Source organism: Manihot esculenta, chromosome 14, assembly GCF_001659605.2.
Source record: "Manihot esculenta cultivar AM560-2 chromosome 14, M.esculenta_v8, whole genome shotgun sequence".
Classification (NCBI taxonomy): domain Eukaryota; kingdom Viridiplantae; phylum Streptophyta; class Magnoliopsida; order Malpighiales; family Euphorbiaceae; genus Manihot; species Manihot esculenta.
In genome coordinates, this window is record NC_035174.2 from 26,393,902 (window position 1) to 26,414,735 (window position 20,834).

General features: G+C 38.0%; 2 protein-coding genes across 2 annotated transcripts; both read right to left on the reverse strand.

Annotated features, from left to right (window-relative positions):
- Positions 1-12,044: 12,044 nt before the first annotated feature.
- LOC122721811 (G-type lectin S-receptor-like serine/threonine-protein kinase At4g03230) lies at positions 12,045-13,565 on the reverse strand. Its single transcript, XM_043950739.1, has 4 exons — positions 13,552-13,565; positions 12,789-12,938; positions 12,512-12,662; positions 12,045-12,423 (listed from the first exon to the last, which is right to left on the reverse strand). Exons 1-4 carry the CDS (start codon positions 13,563-13,565, stop codon positions 12,118-12,120), a joined length of 621 nt encoding a protein of 206 aa, XP_043806674.1. The 3' UTR covers positions 12,045-12,117.
- Positions 13,566-15,179: 1,614 nt separating this feature from the next.
- LOC122721286 (G-type lectin S-receptor-like serine/threonine-protein kinase RKS1) lies at positions 15,180-18,653 on the reverse strand. The gene is made up of 7 exons (XM_043950280.1): positions 17,344-18,653; positions 17,116-17,250; positions 16,829-17,031; positions 16,278-16,488; positions 15,916-16,156; positions 15,621-15,771; positions 15,180-15,516 (listed from the first exon to the last, which is right to left on the reverse strand). Exons 1-7 carry the CDS (start codon positions 18,614-18,616, stop codon positions 15,229-15,231), a joined length of 2,502 nt encoding a protein of 833 aa, XP_043806215.1. The 5' UTR covers positions 18,617-18,653; the 3' UTR covers positions 15,180-15,228.
- Between the last annotated feature and the right edge of the window lie 2,181 nt (positions 18,654-20,834).

A 20,834-nucleotide genomic window follows, 5' to 3' on the forward strand; every position in this document is an offset into this window, starting at 1 on the left:
CACTAGGAACTCAAAATGCCCATATCTGGTCCTAAATGCTGTCTTTGGTACATCTTCATCCCTGATCCTCAGCTGATGATACCCAGATCTCAGATCTATTTTGGAGAAACAACCTGCTCCTGCTAGCTGGTCGAATAGATCGTCGATCCTCGGCAACGGGTACTTGTTCTTGGTAGTAACCTTGTTCAACTGTCTATAGTCGATACAAAGTCTGAGGGATCCATCCTTCTTTTTCACGAACAACACTGGAGCACCCCAAGGTGAGGCACTCGGTCGGATGAAACCCTTGTCTACCAGCTCTTGCAACTGTTCTTTAAGCTCTTTCAGCTCTGCTGGCGCCATCCTGTAGGGAGGGATAGAGATTGGTCTGGTTCCTGGCATCAATTCTATTTCGAACTCTATCTCCCTAGGAGGCGGTAAACCTGGCAGCTCGTCTGGGAAAACATCTAAGAACTCTCTAACCACAGGCACCGAGGCGGGCTCTCTGACATCTCTGTCTAACTCTCTCACATGAGCTAGATAACCCTGACAACCCCTCCTGAGCAGCCTACGAGCCTGTAGGGCTGATATCAAGCCTCTAGGTATACTCCCCCTGTCTCCTCTAAAGACAACCTCTGACCCATCCTGACATTTGAACTTAACTACCTTGTCTCTGCAATCCAAGGTAGCACCATGGGTAGATAGCCAATCCATCCCTAGAATGACGTCAAAATCTGTCAAGTCTAGAACCACTAGGTCGGCGGATAGGCATCTTCCCTCTATGAAAACTGGACTGTACTGGCAGACTGACTCTGCCACTGACGGGTCACATTTGGGTCCGCTGACCCATAGGGGACACTCTAACCCAGAGACCATCAAACCCAACCTCTCGACCGCTTTCGGAGAAACAAAAGAATGGGATGCACCCGGGTCCATTAAGGCATAAACATCTGAACAACCAATGATGATATTACCTGACACCACGGTGTTGGATGTGTTTGCCTCCTGTTGCGTCATGGTGAAGATCCGTGCTGGAGCTGACGGACCTTCCCCTCTGTAAACTGATGAAGAAGAGGCTGACCCTCTCCCTCGGCCTCTGCCACTAGCCTGTGTTGCGGCTGAAGCTGCTGGCTGTGCTACGCTGCCCGAAGTTGTCTGCTGGGGCTGTGCCGTAGGAACTGCTCTCGGACATTCCCAAGACATGTGTCCCTCTTGCCCACACCTGTAGCAGGCTGTCGTTCCAAACCGGCATACCCCCCTGTGTGGCTTACCACACCTTGCACACACTGCATTATCAGCACCAGAGCTTGAGCCACTTCCTAATCCCAGACCTGACTTGATCTTGCTCCAGAACTTATTCTTCTTTGGTTTCTTAATGGTACTGCTCCACTTCTTACTAGCTGAACTCAAGGATGAAGGGTCTATCCTTCCCCCACCTGGGGTCTTGGAACCGGAAGGCTGTGCTGTTGTCTGTTTGACATTTCCCTCGATGATAGCACTAGCCTCCATCCTCCTAGCCATATCCACTATGGCATGAAAACTCTCTCTATCTGCTGACTGTACCAAGGAGGAATACCTGGGATGGAGCTTCATGATATACCTCCTTGACTTCTTCTGATCTGTATCAAGGTTCTGCCCAGTAAATGGCAGCAACTCCATAAACCTGTCAGTATATTCATCTACACTCATGTCATCAGTTTGCCTCAACTGCTCGAATTCTATCATCTTCAATTCCCTTGAACTATCAGGGAAAGCCCATCCTGCGAACTCATTCGCAAACTCCTCCCATGACAGACTGTCCACCCTTGGTTTCACATAGTTCTTGAACCACTCTCGTGCCTTCTTGCATTTCAAAGTGAAACCAGCCATCTGAATGGCTCTACTGTCATCAGCCCCTATCTCATCTGTAATTGTTTTGACCTTCTCCAGGTACACAAACGGATCATATCCGGTATCAAACTGGGGAGCACCCAACTTCATATAGTCGGTCATCTTGGCCTTGCTCCCTCCAGATGAGGTAGGTTGAGGTCTTTGGGTTTCTATAGCTGCGGTTTCTGCTGGTGGTGGAGGTGCGGCATCCCCTGGGATAGGGTTTGTTGTGCCTGGATGGAAGGATGGAGGTGGGTACATAGGGTACTGTGGATACTGTGAGTAGAAAGGTGGGTATGGCATGTGAGAAGGGTAAGGATTAAAACTGGGGTAATCCGATGTACCTCCCATCGAATACCCGGGGTATGGTGAAAAAGGTGGGTACTGGGGTGGTGGAATAAACCCCGAGGCCTGAGTGCCTCCCTGAGACTCACCCATGCCCTCTTCTGGCATGTTCACACCAAGACTACCATCCCTCCTCTGGTCCACATCCATCTCTTCTCCCACATCCACTGACCTGCCTCCTTGAACCGTTCCTCTTACTGATCTGTTTCTACCCAGATCCAGAGATCTTCTAGGGTCTCCCACTGCTATGTCCCTGTTGGACCTACTTGACATTGCCCTTGGCAATGCTGGAGGACGGGCGCTCGTGCCCTCATCCTCCGGTGGTACTCTAGCCAATCTAGCTGATCGACGAGTTCCTCGCATTCTGTTTACTGAAAAACAGCATAGATAACAAAACATTAGCATCCAATGGTTCATGTGGAAACACATGAACCCACATCATATACATAGCATATCTCATGGCATATCATACTTTCATTCTAGACAGGACTCTACATCCTATCCTAATGGACATGATTCCCTATTGTGCTTGACTTCCTATCACATCTATGAGCCCGACACTCTAGGTCCGACCATATGAACCTGGGGCTCTGATACCACTCTGTAACGACCCGAAAACCGGACCGCTACCGGCGCTAGGATTCAAGTCGGCTTAAGGCCGCCAGAACCCGTAGCAAGCCAAACATACGTCCTGTGAACCTGTTTAATCCCATGCATGGTCAACAACATACAGAAAAATTAAAAACTTTTCTTTCATTCAAACATTTCTTTACCAAGCCTAGCCTGTGCATGCACAACCATAACATAAACCCCTCAATGGAGTCTCATCAACTACTCTCATGAGGTAACATAACATAACATAGGCTTGGATTACATAGGCATCATAAAAACATAATATCTCATACAAGACCATGTGTACAGGGAATTCAACAGACTCTAGTCAAGCACATTATCAACTTATATTACATTACATCTCATACTTTTACATTAACAACAAACCATGTCCACAGCTAAGCTACTACATAAACTTCTCTTACTCTGCTGACTTCTCTATCTACTCTGCACCTGCAAGACTGGGGTTAGGGGAGAGGGGGTGAGCTATAAAGCCCAATGAGCAGAAACTAAAAACATTTGCTTTAATTCCTCCATTTTTAGGTATATTATTATTCATTTTATTATTATTATTATTATTATACTTTTTCTTTCTTTTTCTTATTCATGCTTTCATGAAATGCAACACATCACAGCTAATCACATAAAAGGATGGTATTGTCACCATTAGTCCTCAACATCTCCAAATGCCAGGGGCGTAGAATGGGCCTCACTGGTCTTTCTCTTACATAACATAACATTCTAAAATGCCAGGGGCGTAGAATGGGCCTCACTGGTCTTTCTCTTACATAGTGCCAGGGGCGTAAAATGGGCCTCACTGGTCTTTCTCTTACATAGTGCCAGGGGCGTAGAATGGGCCTCGCTGGTCTTCCATAACATATCATCATAACATAACATCAGAGGACTATGGATCACCCAATAACCATCCACATCAACATCAATTTATGCAATGCAGCATATTCGTGAATTCTAATGCAAACATCCTGAAATATTGCACGACATAATGATGCATGGGCAATTGATAGGCGGTTGTCGAAGCCGTCAAAAATAAACCTATTCTCAATCAACAAAATAATTTGCAGATAGTGGCAATAGGGTCGAACCACAGGGAATTGACACTAAAGACCTTCCTAATAATGACTAGGTCAAGTAAATAACAAGTAAATAAAACAGGGGGGTTTGAGTTGATGAATTAAAACTAAATAGCAAAAGAAAGCAATAATTTAAAGATGAGTAAATCAATAAGAGAAAAGCTTCTAGTTGAAGTATGGATCTTTTTCAGATTGTTTAGAATTGATCATTGATTCTTTAATACTCCTATTTATCTCAATAAATTAGTTTAGGATGTGGAAGACGCTTCTCACAATCCAAATTCCTCCTTAGTTCTAGTTTGATTAGGAAACGTTCGCTAATCAAACACTAATCAACAAGTTGCCAAGGAACGTCCTTGGGGCATTGTAGCATCGAACAACTGTTGACTGCATTAAGACTTAGAGAAACCCAATTCTATCCTTGCCAACCGCGTGGTCAAGTTTAGATTATGCAATTTGATTAAATGTGTATTTGAACAACCTAAGCAATTACGGACCTAAATCATTCAAACAATATTACTTACGCAATTTAAAAGCAATGGGCCCTTATTGATTCTAAAAGCAAAGTAATATTTATAGAAAAGATCAGATTGCATAAATATTGAAACAAACAAGAGTTCAACAATGGAGTATTAAACCTCCCAATTCATCACAAATCTGAATATTCTCAACTTCAACTAGAAAATAATGAGTTTAGCCACTCATGGTGGACTAAATACACAAAAAGATGAAAAGAAAAGAAAAAGGAAGATGCTGGAGAGTTTCTGGCGAGTTCAATTCCTGATCCGAAGATGATTTTCTGGTTTGGAAGTCCTCCTTTTATAGCTGAAGAATTCTCTCATCTAGGGTTTTGAAATCCCTTTTTGATTTGGTGTTGGACTCCTCTTTTGATGTTGAATTTAATTGCAATTGGATTTCCTTGGATGAGAAGCTCTTTCGTGGCTCTTGGATTTGTGTTGGAAGTGATTGGATTGGATTTGGACTTCTGAAAATTCGGATTTCTGTTTGCTGCCAATTTTCCCGCTCTGCTGCAATTTTCTGCTGTCAAAGTGATTTGCCCGGTGCTTTGACCAGTTTCTTCAAGTGATTGGGCAAATCACTGACCAGATCGCTTCTCTGTGAGTCAGTCCTCTGTGTCTCTGCGAGTGATTTGACCAGTGATCTTCGAGTTTCTTGGGCAAATCACTGCCCATATCACTGCTATCTGTTGCCTCCGGGTTTCTGCCTTAGCTTGATCAGAGCAGTGATTGGAGCAGATTTTTGGGCAAATCACTGGGCAGATCACCTTTTTGTAAATTTTCTGCACTTTTTCTCCAATTTTCCAATTTCTCCCTTTTCTGTAAAAACAAGATAAAAACCATAAATTAAACTAAAAAATGTGTAAATAAGCAATAATAATTATGATAAAAATGTGGCTAAATTATGCTTGATCAAATACCCCCACACCTAGCTTTTTGCTTGTCCTCAAGCAACAAATAACTTAGCCAATCAAGCCCCCTTTTTCCTTAGAGCCTAAGTACCACTTAATCAACCCCCCCTAGACTCCTAATTTGAATTATCACAGTATAGAGTACATGCACTAAGGTCATCCTCTCATTTCCTTGTTTCCTTTCACCTACCATGGTCAAGAGAAAGGTTTTTGAATCAATTATGCTTAATCTTTTATGTTAGTTTTAATGCAACCCCTAGGAGTGACTTGCCCCTTTTCTCTTCTCTTTTTTTTTTTTATTTTTATTTTTATTTTCAGCAGCACTTATTCTTATCCTTGCCTGAAAAAGTCACTAACCTTTTTACGCGATTGTGTACATGGGTGATACACCCCCGGTTACTCAGTTAGTCACTTGTTCAAGTGGCTACTAGCTCTGTTCATAGTCTAGACCATCGAAACTTATTTGCTTGAAAAAGTTACTGACCTTTTTACGCGATTGTGTACATGGGTGATACACCCCCGGTTACTCAGTCAGTTACTTCTCCAAGTGGCTATTAGGCTCAGTTCATAGTCTTAGACCATTGGAACAAGTTTGTGATTTGTGCTTTGTGCTGGTTTTTCATGATAATTTGGGCAAATCAGCTCATAGGGAGTTACACTAGCTTTGTGTTTGCATGTATTTGTCTTTTTATTTCTCTTGACCTTAGCACATTTAAGGATTCAATTCAAGAGAAAAACTCCCTAAGTGAAGGTAACATACTGTGAATGATTCAATTTAGGCTTAAAGGGGTGGCAAATCAATGGGGTCATGAGATAAGGAAACTCTTTCAACCTTGTTATCTATGTTGAGTAGAGCAATTAGCTAAGACAAAATTCTGTGTGTGTGTGCAAAAAGTGAAAAAAATTCTGGTGTGTGCAAAAAGGGGTAAGAACAATGCAAAAAGAAACAAAAAGAAACAAATAAAAAGAAACAAAAAGATGATGGAATCGATGCAAAAATAACCTAACAGTACCCCCACACCTAGTCCAAACATTGTCCTCAATGTAAAACATATAAAGGAAAAATTTAAGAATGAAAGGGAAAGGGACTTCCTGGCCTGGGGGTGATTTGACCAGTGACTTGGGCAAGCACCGGGCAAATCACTGGGCAAATCGCTATCTGTCACGGTGCTGGGGCAGAAAGTGTTGAACCAGCAGCTGCAACATGCTTTCCATGTGTTGCATCCTGTCTTGAGCCTCCACCGAATGGTCTTGAGGTGCCTTTTATGTTCTCCAAGGTCCACCCAATTGCCTTTTTGTGTTTCCTCAATACATCAAGGAGCTTTTCCTCTTCTTCTTGGCTGAGCTGGTTAGAAATAATTACTAGAAGTGAATTTCCAGCTCCCAAGTAGGCATTTTTGAGGTGGCTGGGCAATGGTTTCAGTTCTGGTGTAGTTGCTGTCTGTGCTGATTTCTGCTGTTTGCTGTCTGATTTGGGCTGTGATTTGAGCAGATTTTCTGGTGTTCTGGGCAAATCACTGGGCAAATCGCCCACATCCAGCAAGTTACAGCAGTCTGCTGTTTTTTCTGTTTCAATGATGTTGCTGTCCACTTCTTCTCTCCTGCAAAGACCTTCATAAAGTAAGTTTTCTTGATCAAAATCAAAAACTTCTTGACTTAAATCATCAATTATATCAAGGCCATAAACAGGAGAAACATCATTGGGGAATTTCATGGCATCATAAACATTAAATTTTATAATTTCCCCTTCAAACTCCATGGTCAATGTGCCATCATGCACATCAATTTTTGTTCTTGCTGTGCTCAAGAATGGTCTCCCAAGTAAGATATCAGAGGTGATGTTGCCCTTATCCTCCTCCATGTCAATAACATAGAAATCTGCTGGAAAGACTAATTGGTTCCCTTGCACCAACACATCTTCTAGCACTCCCTTGGGGTAGACAATGGATCGGTCAGCCAATTGGATCACAATGCTGGTGCCCTTGAGTGTACCTGCATTTAACAAGTTAAAAATAGAAAGGGGCATAACATTAATTGAAGCTCCAAGGTCACACATGGCTTTCTTTATCCCCACATTGCCTATCTTGCATGAAATGGCAAACATTCCTCTATCCTTGCATTTGGTGGGAAGTTTCCTTTGAATGACAGCTGAGACACACTCCCCCACACTTACCTTTTTATGTTCAGCAAGTTTCCTCCTATTGGTGCATAGCTCTTTGAGAAATTTAGCATACCTTGGTATTTGTTTGATAGCATCAAGTAGGGGTATGTTGATTTCCACTTTGCGAAGTGTCTCCAATATCTCTTTCTCCTCTTTCTCCTTTTGGGATCTTGCAAATCTCTTTGGGAAGGGAGGAGGTACCTTGAATTTCTCCATAAGTTGCTGTTTCTGCCTTTGAATGGATTCTGCCTTCTCTGGTGATTTGGGCAAATCACTTTCTGCCTTCTCTGGTGGTTTGGGCAGATCACTACTGGACAACTTAGTTTGACCAGTGATCGGGTCAGTTTCTACTAGTGAACTGGGCAAATCACTGCCCTGATCACTTTCTGGCAGAATTTCTTCCATGCCCTGTTTTTGCAATTTTTCAGCCCTATTGTCTTGCAACTCCTTTCCACTCCTTAATGTGATGGCACTAGCATTTTGTCTTGGATTTATCTCAGTTTGGGAGGGCAAACAACAACTTACCTGTGCTAGCAATCTGGTTGTGCTGGATTCTCCAAGGGGCTAGTTTGTTTCAGAAATTTCAGCAGATTTTGGTTCAGTTGGGGCACTTCCAGCAGTTGCTGGTTTATGGACAGCAGCAGGGGATGTAACAGGTACTTCGGCTGGTGCTGATTTGCGGGCAGCAGTGGTTGTGGCAGTTTGACAGCAGTTGCTGTCTCTATTTTCAGCAACTTGGACAGCAGCAAATTCTTTAATTTCTGGTGTAATTTTGGCAGTTTCAGCAAGTGCAGCAACTTCTGGTTCAGTGGGGGCAATTTCTGAGGTTGCTGATTTTTGGACAGCAGGTGCTGTTTTTGCAGCAGGAGCTTCGGTTGGTGCTGATTTTTGGACAGTAGCAGGTTCTGCAGTGGTGATTTGTGCCGCAGACTCAGCAGCTTGGTCTGTTTCCTCGTCATCGTCCCATAGATCTTGAAGCTCTTCCTCTCTTCTTAATATGTGCGCGTTCATTGAATTGACCGCTTGATCCACTTGCTGTTGGATAATTTTTCCAGAAATTTCCAATTTTCTCACCATCTCTTCAAGTTCCTTATGGGAGTTTTCAGGTGTTGCTTGGGTTTGATAGTTTTGGTAGTAGTTAGCCCTTGCATAGCCATAATTCGGATTGTCCCCCCAACATGGATTGTATTGCAGATCTCTTTGGTAGTCATGGTAGTGGTCTGTCCTAGCATAGCCATAGCTCAGATTGTCTCCCCAACCTGTATTGTATGTGTCAAGGTAGGGATTATGTCTTGGCTGTCCATAGAATCCTTCAAATGCATGTGCTTGTTGAAGTTATTGAACTTGTCGAGCTTGACCATAATTTCTCACCATAGAGGTTAGTTCAGAAATTTGAGAAGAGAGAAAAGACATACTTACCGTAGCCATGCTTGTAAATCAGCCTTGGTCATAAAAGAAAAATACGTTAGTTAGATCAAATCCCCGGCAACGGCGCCAATTTTTGATAGGCGGTTGTCGAAGCCGTCAAAAATAAACCTATTCTCAATCAACAAAATAATTTGCAGATAGTGGCAATAGGGTCGAACCACAGGGAATTGACACTAAAGACCTTCCTAATAATGACTAGGTCAAGTAAATAACAAGTAAATAAAACAGGGGGGTTTGAGTTGATGAATTAAAACTAAATAGCAAAAGAAAGCAATAATTTAAAGATGAGTAAATCAATAAGAGAAAAGCTTCTAGTTGAAGTATGGATCTTTTTCAGATTGTTTAGAATTGATCATTGATTCTTTAATACTCCTATTTATCTCAATAAATTAGTTTAGGATGTGGAAGACGCTTCTCACAATCCAAATTCCTCCTTAGTTCTAGTTTGATTAGGAAACGTTCGCTAATCAAACACTAATCAACAAGTTGCCAAGGAACATCCTTGGGGCATTGTAGCATCGAACAACTGTTGACTGCATTAAGACTTAGAGAAACCCAATTCTATCCTTGCCAACCGCGTGGTCAAGTTTAGATTATGCAATTTGATTAAATGTGTATTTGAACAACCTAAGCAATTACGGACCTAAATCATTCAAACAATATTACTTACGCAATTTAAAAGCAATGGGCCCTTATTGATTCTAAAAGCAAAGTAATATTTATAGAAAAGATCAGATTGCATAAATATTGAAACAAACAAGAGTTCAACAATGGAGTATTAAACCTCCCAATTCATCACAAATCTGAATATTCTCAACTTCAACTAGAAAATAATGAGTTTAGCCACTCATGGTGGACTAAATACACAAAAAGATGAAAAGAAAAGAAAAAGGAAGATGCTGGAGAGTTTCTGGCGAGTTCAATTCCTGATCCGAAGATGATTTTCTGGTTTGGAAGTCCTCCTTTTATAGCTGAAGAATTCTCTCATCTAGGGTTTTGAAATCCCTTTTTGATTTGGTGTTGGACTCCTCTTTTGATGTTGAATTTAATTGCAATTGGATTTCCTTGGATGAGAAGCTCTTTCGTGGCTCTTGGATTTGTGTTGGAAGTGATTGGATTGGATTTGGACTTCTGAAAATTCGGATTTCTGTTTGCTGCCAATTTTCCCGCTCTGCTGCAATTTTCTGCTGTCAAAGTGATTTGCCCGGTGCTTTGACCAGTTTCTTCAAGTGATTGGGCAAATCACTGACCAGATCGCTTCTCTGTGAGTCAGTCCTCTGTGTCTCTGCGAGTGATTTGACCAGTGATCTTCGAGTTTCTTGGGCAAATCACTGCCCATATCACTGCTATCTGTTGCCTCCGGGTTTCTGCCTTAGCTTGATCAGAGCAGTGATTGGAGCAGATTTTTGGGCAAATCACTGGGCAGATCACCTTTTTGTAAATTTTCTGCACTTTTTCTCCAATTTTCCAATTTCTCCCTTTTCTGTAAAAACAAGATAAAAACCATAAATTAAACTAAAAAATGTGTAAATAAGCAATAATAATTATGATAAAAATGTGGCTAAATTATGCTTGATCAGCAATGCTTTATGATTCATTCATTTATTCATTTACTTTACTTTAAAACTTAAGAGGTTGTTCCACTCACCTGGTGACTGAAGCTTTAAAAACGAACTCTGAACGACTATCTCACAACCGGGGGTCTCGGTTCCTCGGGTCCGAACCTACACAGGTGGACTCAAATGAGGCACCAAAACAACAAGAACATAACCCTAAACATACCCCCAAAAACCTCCTAAAAACACCTCAAAACACTCCTAGGAATCATGCAAGAAAAGGCTGGACAGGGCACTTTCGGCGGCACCTTCGGCGGCCGGAAGTCCCTCCAGAGCCGAAAGTCAGGTAGGTTCGGCGGCACCTTCGGCGGCCGAAAGTCTCGGACAAAGCCGAAACTCCAACTTTCGGGGGCAAGCTTCGGCAGCCTAAAGCTGCCTCTCAAGCCATGTTCGGCGGCCGAAACTCCCTTCGGCTGCCGAACCTGGTTTCTGCCAAAAGGGCAGAAACTTGGCTCCCTTAAGCATTTTTGCCTTCAAACTCACCAATCATGCATAAACTTGTTCTAAAACATGCATAAACACCATACATCACACCTAGGGGTCTCAAACTATAAAATACCCCAACTACAACACTTCAACACACACAAACAACATACATTGTTCATCAAAACATCAACAAGCCTAAACATGCATCTCTACCCATAAAACAACTTAAAACTTACTTAAAACATATAAGGGGCTTAAGATCGGCTCTTACCTCTTGAAGATCGAGAGGGAGACGACTTAAACTTGGAGATCCACGAAAATGAGCTCCTGAGTTTCCAAAGCTCTAAAACTTGTTCTAAGTTCGAAGATCTTCAAAACCAAAGTTATAAACTTTGTAAAAATCATGGAAAAAGGAAGGAAAAACTCAAGATTGGGGGAGGATGGCGGAATGCTCACCTTGGCCGAAATGGGGAGAAAAAGCTCGCCCATTTTCGGCTAAGGGACCCTTTTATAGTGGCTGGCCAGGCCACGTTCGGGGGCCGAATGTGCCTCCGCATCCATGCAATGTTCGGCGGCCGAACTTGACTTTCGGCGGCCGAACCTGGACGTCCCTCCCTCATGCTTTCGGGGGCCTAACGTGCCTCCAAAACGCATGCATGTTCGGCGGCCGAACTTGACTTTCGGCGGCCGAACCTGAGTTTTCCTCCAAAGACTTCTCATGCAAAACTCATTTAGTTTCATACTTTAAAACCATTAAAACACATTAAAACATTTTACAAAAACATGATTCTACCCTTCTAGAGGTCTCCGACATCCGAGATTCCACCAGACGGTAGGAATTCCGATACCAGAGTCTAGCCGGGTATTACATCCTCAGCTCCACCCATAGATTTTAGCTCATTTGGAGGCGTCCAAAAGCCCCAGACATTCAGTGACGGAGGACAAAAAACTTATTCTTCCATCGCTTTAATAAAGAAGGTGTCTGGTCGAACATTGTCTGGCATTTTCGCCCCATAAATAAAAAATGAAGAGTAATCTCATTCTTTTGTCAAATAATAAAATAAAAAATGAAGAAGGATCTATACAACTGACACCAAGTAATTTGAGATTAAGGCTTAATTGTTTTATTATTATTTTACAATGCTATGGATAACAATATAATCAACGGCTTACAATGTCACTAATTGTCAATTCATTCACCGAACCAAATTGTTCTTCATCTATTAATGAGTAAGAATTATTTCTAGAATTTTTAAAAACGAATGCAGGTTGTTTAGGAGAAGGAAGAGTAATTTCACTATTCAACATTACCACGACAGCTGACATGGTTGGTCTGTCCAATGCATCTTCTTGCACGCACAACAGCCCGATTTGGATGCATCTCAATACTTCATGGGGAGGATATGAATCCTTTAGGGATGAATCAATTATTTCCAACGGTCTCTCTGCTTTCCATGATTGCCATATCTATGTAGTTCATAACAATGACAAACAAAAGAAGAATAATCAACAATAGTTTGGAAGATAAAGTGTGTCAAAAGCTTATTTGACTTACATGGCCTATCAAGCTTAGGCTAGAATCCCCTTGACAAAAGCCATTGCTTTTCTTTCCTGTAATAATCTCAAATAATATGACTCCAAAACTGAACACATCAGATTTTGTTGAAAATTTTCCAAAAACCACATATTCTGGGGACATGTAGCCACTACATATGAAAGAAAAAAAAAAACAAGATATAGTCATAATGCTCCTTCCAGTTTGATTGATGTGAGAAAGAATGGTATTCTTAGCAATGACTCTTTGTCACTCTTTAATGTGCAGGTATACTTACAGTGTTCCAACAATTCTGTTTGTCTTTTCTTGATTTTTGTCTCCTTTGAAAATTCTAGCTAAGCCAAAATCTGAAAAAATTTTTGGGTTCATTTCTGCATCCAACAAAATGTTGCTAGTTTTCAAATCTCTATGAATAATTTTCAAATCTCTATGAAATTTTTGGGTTCATTTTATGATGCATGAGTCATGCTAAAATCTTTTCTTTAATTTAAAAACATAGTTCAGTTCTACTCACCTCTAGTAGACGCTGGAATATCTCTGAACCAGCTAACACTGAGGGCCTCCTTGGTTCCTAGGGTCCGAACCTACACAGGTGGACTCAAATGAGGTATCGACATACTCTAGCATAACTCTAAACATTCCCCCAAAAACCCCCTAAAACATCATAAACATGCATGGAAAAAACAAGCAAAGGAAGGCTGGACAGGGGACTTTAAGCGGCAGGTTCGGCGGCCGAAGGTCCCTCCAGAGCCGAAAGTCATGCACTTTTGGAGGCAGGTTCGGCAGCCGAAAGTCCTTTCCAAAGACGAAAGTCACAACCTTCGGCGGCATGTTCGGCGGCCGAAACTCCACTCCAGAGCCGAAAGTCCTAACTTTCGGGGGCGGGTTTAGGCGGCCAAAACAACCTCCTCAAGGGGTTCGGCGGCCGAACCTAAGTTCTCCAAGAAGGTAGAACTCGATTCAACCTTAAGTCTCCAGCCTCCAAAACCTCTCCAAAGCATGCATAACTCACCAACAAGCTCTCAAACACATGCATATACCCTTCTCCATACATATAGGGGCTTTAGAACTAGCTTAAACCCCAAAAACAATACAAATACACACATATGGCTTATGATCAACATAAACCCTACCCATGCAAACCATGCAAAACCTATGCAAAACTCACTTAAAACCCTTCAAAACATACTTAAAATATAAGGAGAGGTGAGGATCTATGCTTACCTCTTGAAGATCGAGAGGATTGATGGTCTTAACTTGGAGATGCAAGGAAAAACAGATCTAGAACCTCCAAACCTCACAACTTAGCTTCTTTGCTCAAAAACTTCAAAACCAACATGAAAACAACTTAAAACTTGCTTAACTTGAAAGAAAACCAAGAAATCACCCAAGGAAGAGTAAGAACTCTCCTATACCCGAAAAGAGAGAGAAAACTCACCTCAAATACGGATAAGGGACCCTTTTATAGGTGGCCGGTAAACTACCTTCGGCAGCCAAAGCTGCCTCCATAGTTGCACCACTTTCGAAAGCCGAACTTGGGCTTCGGTGGCAACGAAAGTATGCCACCTTCGGCGGCCGAAAGTGAGGTTCGGCGGCCAAACCTTACATTTCCCTCATTGGTCTTTTCTTTTCAAAACTCCAAGTTTTCTTACTCAAATCACAAAAAACATGTAAAAACATTTTGAAAAACCTTTATTTTACTCTTCTAGATAGCTCCGACATCCTTAAATTCCGGATTCCAACGGAGATTCCACTGGAAAGTAGGAATTCCGACGCCGGGGTCTAGCCGGGTATTACAATTCACCTCTCTCAAAGTCTTCCTTTGAGTCTTCGCTCTAATAAAAACTCTTGTACTCTAGCAAGGCAATAATTTTTTTACAAATAAGTTTTCTAAGTATTTGTAGATCTTTACAAGTTTAATTCACTCACTTAAACAACTATATATAGATTTTGGTGAATTATGGTGCAGACTGAAATCAGGTAGACACAAATTGAAATTAAGTATAAAAAAAATAAAGCAGAAATTAGATGCCTAAATTTAAAATATTCTTAAATTAGATGTTTAATTTTAGCATTTGAAAATTTTAAACAAAAAAATAAATGAAAAATTATAATTTGGATCTAACACTTACTTTTTCAATACAATTTAAAATTTCTTCAAGTTCATCAGAAATCATTTAAAAATATTTAGAGCATTTGAAAATAACTTTTATCAAATAACATTGGTATATCAAACTCACTCGGTCTTACGAAGCCAAAAGAGGCAAAATCAATTTGGATTACCTATTCAAAGCTTAAACATCCAAATTTTATTAAATTAACAGGTTTATTAAGTTTTTAATATCATTTTTTTTTTGAAATGGGGATTGGGGATTCGGAGAGTAGAACTCAAAACCTCTCCTATTTACTCAGATGTACTTACCATCAGGCTAAACCTGTGAGTGCTTTTAAAACTAAATTCTTTTAAAATTTATGTGTATTCCTTAATTTATGAATAATTAAGTGACAATATTTTTTTATAATATATAATTGATCCTTGATTGATGAAGCATAAATCTAGGGGTACATTTCACCAACAGTCCCATAATTTTGATTGTGTTTTTAATTTAATATAAGAACATTAAAGCAATTTGTTCCCAATAACATCTAAAAGGATATTTTTTTAATAAAGTACTTTTTTTACATCCTACCCATAACACAAAGTGGAGCCTATATTTTCAACGACTTGTAATATTAGAAATTGTTAACTCATTTACAGAATATAATTCTTTTGTTTTAGAATTACATTTTTTGAGGATAAAAGCAGGTTCATTTGGAGAAGGAAGAATACTTTCACTATTCAACATCAACACAATTGCTAATATGGTTGGTCTATCCTTTGCATTTTCTTGCACACATAAGAGTCCAATTTGGATGCATCTCAAGACTTCATGAGAGAAATTTGAGTCCTTCCCCAATGGATCAACTATCTCCAATGCTCTTTCTTCTTTCCACAAATTCCACACCTACACAGTTCACAGAATTAAGATATAAGGTATGAACTATCAACATAAACTGTATGTATATATAATTTGGAGTATAAGATATAAAAAGCTTCTTTACAACTTACATGTCCTATTAAGGTAAGGCAGGAACCCTCTTGATGGAAACTATTATTCTGCTTTCCTGTAATGATTTCTAATAATATTACCCCAAAACTGAAGATATCAGATTTTTCTGAAAATTTTCCGAAAACCACGTACTCTGGTGACATATAGCCGCTACATATAGATATAAAAAAAGTTATACTGATCATTTAAAAAACACCAAAAATGGCCGTATTAGTCATTCTAATTCAATTAATTTTTGATGTCAAATAAGATGATATGTTTTTAGCAATATATTATATGTGCATGTGTACTTACAATGTTCCAACTACTCTCTTTGTCTTCTCCTCCTGTATTTGGTCTATTTTGAAGATTCTAGCCATGCCAAAATCTGAAATTTTTGGGTTCATATTTCCATCTAGTAGAATATTACTAGATTTTAAATCCCTGTGGATAATTTTCAATCTCGAGTCTTGATGAAGATATAAAATCCCTCGAGCAATTCCAACAATAATATCAAATCGTTTTCTCCAATCTAAAATTGACCTATTTCTTTCATCTACAAAAACAAAAGAAAGAAAATTGATTTGTTCCATTTAAATTAGTGTTTGTTTATGCAAGTTGAAATAGATAAAATGAAACAACTATTAGAAAATGGGTAGGACATATGTAGGACTTACCGAAAAGAAGGGAGTCCAAGCTTTTGTTTGGCAAGTATTCATAAACTAACATTGGTTCTTCTCCTTGAATACAACATCCTAGAAGTTTCACAAGGTTCTTATGCTGAAGCTTTGCAATCAGCATAACTTCATTTTTGAATTCTTCTATTCCTTGTCTTGAACTTTTAGATAGCTTTTTAATGGCTATCTCCTGCCCATTAGACAATTGACCCTATAATCATAGCTAGAAGTGTGAATTTACCCTGAGTAATCAATTTAAAATCTGATAATTACTATAGGAGTTTGGTATACTATATAATCAAGCAAAGATAGTGCACTCAACCAATAATAATAGAAAACATTAATAATTTTATTAAAGAATAAAAACTTAAAAAATTTAAACTTGCCTTACTGTCGTTGTAAGAGCACCTTAAAGGCGATATGGGTTTTGTTAATTAAATTTTTGCTCTAATGATTTTATATTAATATCGATTGAGATGAGATGGTATTGAATTCAAAAGCATAAATAAAATTGATACTTTTGCATAGGAACTATATATATATATATACACCTTGTAAACCAAGCCAAAACCACCTTGACCTAATGTGTTAGATGGGGAGAAATTATTAGTTGCAGCGAGCATCGTGCCCATATCAAAAAATGCAATGTGTGGATAACTCATACTATCTCCAACTTCATTGGCCACTATAGTTTCCTTGTGGTAATATGAATTGCCAATTTTGTGCAGTAGACTTTCATTCCACTTGTTTCTTTCTGTCAAAATTAAAAAAAGATTTTGGTTCCATCATCAGTAAATATATATATATATATATATATTTTTTTTTTCTTAGTTCTTACCCCTTCTTTTCTTCCTCTTATGCCATAAATATGCAAATATGATAATGATAAACCAGGCTGAAACTACAGATACTACTAAGATGGCTTGCATATCCTTCCTTTCAAGAAAACCCATTGATTGCCGCTTGATTTCAGCTACAAAAATGATTGAAACAATTTAGAAGACGAAGGCATAACGTGCAAAATGAAATGGTTTTGTTAAAGTAGTCTAAAGAAAGAATAAAGTACCTAATTCAAGTGAATCAACTCGAACATAAAGATCATATCCCTCATCCACAAACTCTACAACGTCTATTAGTTCTCCAAACCAAGCCAAACAACCAGTAGTCCCTCTTTCAAGAATGTCTATGCTTGCATATGCAGTACATAAACAATTCCTTTTGCATTCCTTTTCACAATCTATGGGACTCATGTTCATGGCAACCCAAACTGCTACAGAAGTATCAGGAACCTTAACGTCTTCCACTTTCACAAACCCTTCTCCACTTCCGCACAATGAAGAAGACTCTAATCGCTTCCTGACACACCCACCTGTTGCATCCTTCAGAATATTCCAGTCCCTTGGAGATTTCGGTTCGTACCCAGGTAAACAATCGCATTCAAATCTACGATTTAATCTGTGAGGATTACACTTAGCATTAGTACCACAATGTGCATATGTATCACATTGATATTTTGGTCCTGACCAGTATTCTTTCCATTCACCATCCTTTTCATGCCATGTCTGGTGTATTATCGCTCCTGAATAATCTAAGACTACCCTCACAATAACAGAAGCATCGATAATAGAGTAGGAGGTGAAAATTTCATCTTCATTGTTGATGAAAGTAAAATTTACAGAATCCGCATAACCTTTCAATGGCCATGGCATGCTTCGCCAATAACGGGTTGTGCCCTTGGAGAGAAAGACTTGCGGTGATCCTGTTGGGTCGATCTCAACCAAGTAGTCTCCAGTTGCTGGGTCATCTTGTGATCTCCATGAACTTAGGGACCTGCTCAAACCTGTCCTTTGATTCAAGCCAATCTTCAGTCCTGGAAGGTGAGTATCTGTAGGATAGTCAAAGCTTTGCCATAGAATTGTTTTGCTTCTGTCTTCAACCAACACCAAATTTCCTGAATCCAAGAGTTGAGCTACACAAGTGTCCGTCACTTTCATTGTGATATTTGTAGACCACACTGAAAATCTCATGTCTTGGTTGCTATGGAGAACGAGATTTCCATAGGGATCAATTGATAGAACTCCAGAAGAACCATTGATTGGATTGTTTCTATTTGCTATCCATACAACTGTTTGCAGTTTTACTTGATTGAACCAGATTCCAAGATATCTGAACTTGGAACTAGCAGGGCTGAAAAACCCAAGTGCAAAACTATTTCCCTTGGAGATTATAAGGTCCCCATCTTGAATGGTTTGGTTTATGGTTAAGGTGTCTTTGGAAGAACAAAACACCAAATGGAGGATGAATAGAAAAGATTGCAGAAACAGCTTTTCAAAACCCATATTGCTCGAGATGTTTTACAAGTTGAGCTCTGGGAAGTTTTATTACTTTTTGCTAATTATATGATAATAAGAAAAATTGTTGTGAAAAGAAGACCGATTGATTTAAATATCAAAGAATTTATTCATACTCAATCACCCAATATTTCTATTTGCGTGTAACATAAGCAAATATATTTTTGCTTAAACTTTGATGAATAAATTATTATAAAATTATTTTATATATATTTGCTTAGAAGACTGAATTCACAATGTCACTCGCATTTCAGCCAATAAATATTTATTTGTTTATTAAAATCAAGCCTTCTATTGAAACATTGAAATAACCTATAAGTCTATTTTAAAGATAGAGAATTTGGTTAGTTTGGTTTAAAATTCAATTGAATTATAAAAATTATAAATTAAAATTTTAGTTTTAAAAATCGAATCCAATTAATTTTGGATAGAAATCAATTTGAATTGAATTGGTCTGATTTAATTTGATTTAATTCGATTTAATTGATTGAAATTTTTAGTGAATTTTTTTACACATTATTTTTAATATTTTAAATTTTAATTGAAAATTTTCAACTATCATTATGGTCTAATCTCCCTAAATTATCGAAAATAATATACTATTGTTCATTAATCAATTCAGTTCAATTTTATTATTTTTTATTAAAATAAAATCTAACCGAAATAACTGAAAAAATTTTAAAAATAAAAATCGAATTGAACCGAATTAAATAGAATAAAAAATCAAATCGAATTTTTATATTAATTTCAGTTTGATTGATTCTGCTCGGTTCTAATCTATTTTTTATAAGACTATTTACTATTTATTTTAATATCAGTATGACCTTTGAATAATTACCTATGACAATAAGAAAACAATTAATTGAAAGAGATAAAAGCTCTCATATGGACTTTTCTCCAAATATATTTTCAATGGAGTTGGTTTCAAAATTGACGCTTGAATAACGTTATTTAGAACATGGAAAGTTGAATATAATATTGCTTAATTATTCATCCACTAAATTCTAAAAAAAAAAAGAAAAAAACAATTCTAACGTTGGAATGTAACACTTCTAATTTTTACTTTCTACGATGGCTCTGTTCGGCAATATTTTTAAAGTAGTGTTCAGCATTTTAACTCGGTCAAAATACTATTATTTAGTAATTAAGGGAGTGGTTTATGAAAAAATTACTTCTTGTAATGTTTCATCAACTGCAACTACAATCGTTACTATTATCGAACAAGATCAATTAAACCTTTTTAAAATAAAATATTTTTATACGTATTAGATTGTTGATATGATTAATAGTTATGATTAAGAATTGTTGCTGTTAGCTAGTCACTATCAATAACTATTGCTGTTAATTGATTGTTGATGCTAATTGCTTATATTAGCTAAATTATGATAATTGGGATGGCGTAGTCATTTGGACTTTGATACCATAAATAACTTAAAGGAAAAATGTATGTTTTCATATATTGTGATGAGTACGACGGAAGTTATTTATATAAAAAGTTATAACAATTCACTAGAGATACAACAATTCAATCAAGAAGACTCAATGTTAACAAAAGTATCACATAGGAAATCAAGTATCAAATCAATATCCTCTGCATCAAATTTTATTTTTTATCTGAATTACTTCTAAACTATCATTAAAAACCACATAAGTCTAAATAAGAGTAAATAAATTATGGAGACTATAGCTCATATTATTAAATCTTAATAAGTGATAGGCATTATTTAGTTTTTTAATAATAATTTATGGATAAATTTAAATCAAAAAATATAAATTATTATTTTTAACATCTATTATATAGTTCTAAAATAAATTTAACATTTCAGCCATAAAATATAGTTATAAAGTAATTGGTTTGAAAAACTTGATTCATTATGGCATTTCCGCCAACAAATATTTATTTAATTTATTTATAGAAAATTTAGCTTCGAAAACAAATAACTTGACTCGCTCCGTCTTAAATTTTTAAATTATACCCATCTTGAACCCATTAAATTTTATTTAAATAGTAAGAGATGTTTTGAGAAGTTATTTAGAAATAAGATAAAATTAAATAGGGTTATAATAGTTAATTTATATATTATTATAGTGTAAAAAAGAAAAGTGGACAATAATTTTGAGATATCTAAAAAAGAAAAGATAGACAAAAATTATGAGACGGAGGGAGTATTTGTTTTAATATCAGTTGGACATCTAAATAATTAAC

Excerpts from the sequence above, each read along its gene's own strand:
- LOC122721811 (XM_043950739.1), bottom strand. Across the intron at positions 12,663-12,788 it reads AACAGAATTGTTGGAACACT|TGGCTACATGTCCCCAGAAT; the intron begins GTAAGTATACCT and ends TTTCATATGTAG. Across the intron at positions 12,424-12,511 it reads GCCTAAGCTTGATAGGCCAT|ATATGGCAATCATGGAAAGC; the intron begins GTAAGTCAAATA and ends TGAACTACATAG.
- LOC122721286 (XM_043950280.1), bottom strand. The coding sequence starts at position 18,616 with ATGGGTTTTGAAAAGCTGTTTCTGCAATCTTTTCTATTCATCCTCCAT. Across the intron at positions 16,489-16,828 it reads GTTTTGGCTTGGTTTACAAG|GGTCAATTGTCTAATGGGCA; the intron begins GTGTATATATAT and ends CTATGATTATAG. Across the intron at positions 15,772-15,915 it reads AAGAGAGTAGTTGGAACATT|CGGCTATATGTCACCAGAGT; the intron begins GTAAGTACACAT and ends ATCTATATGTAG.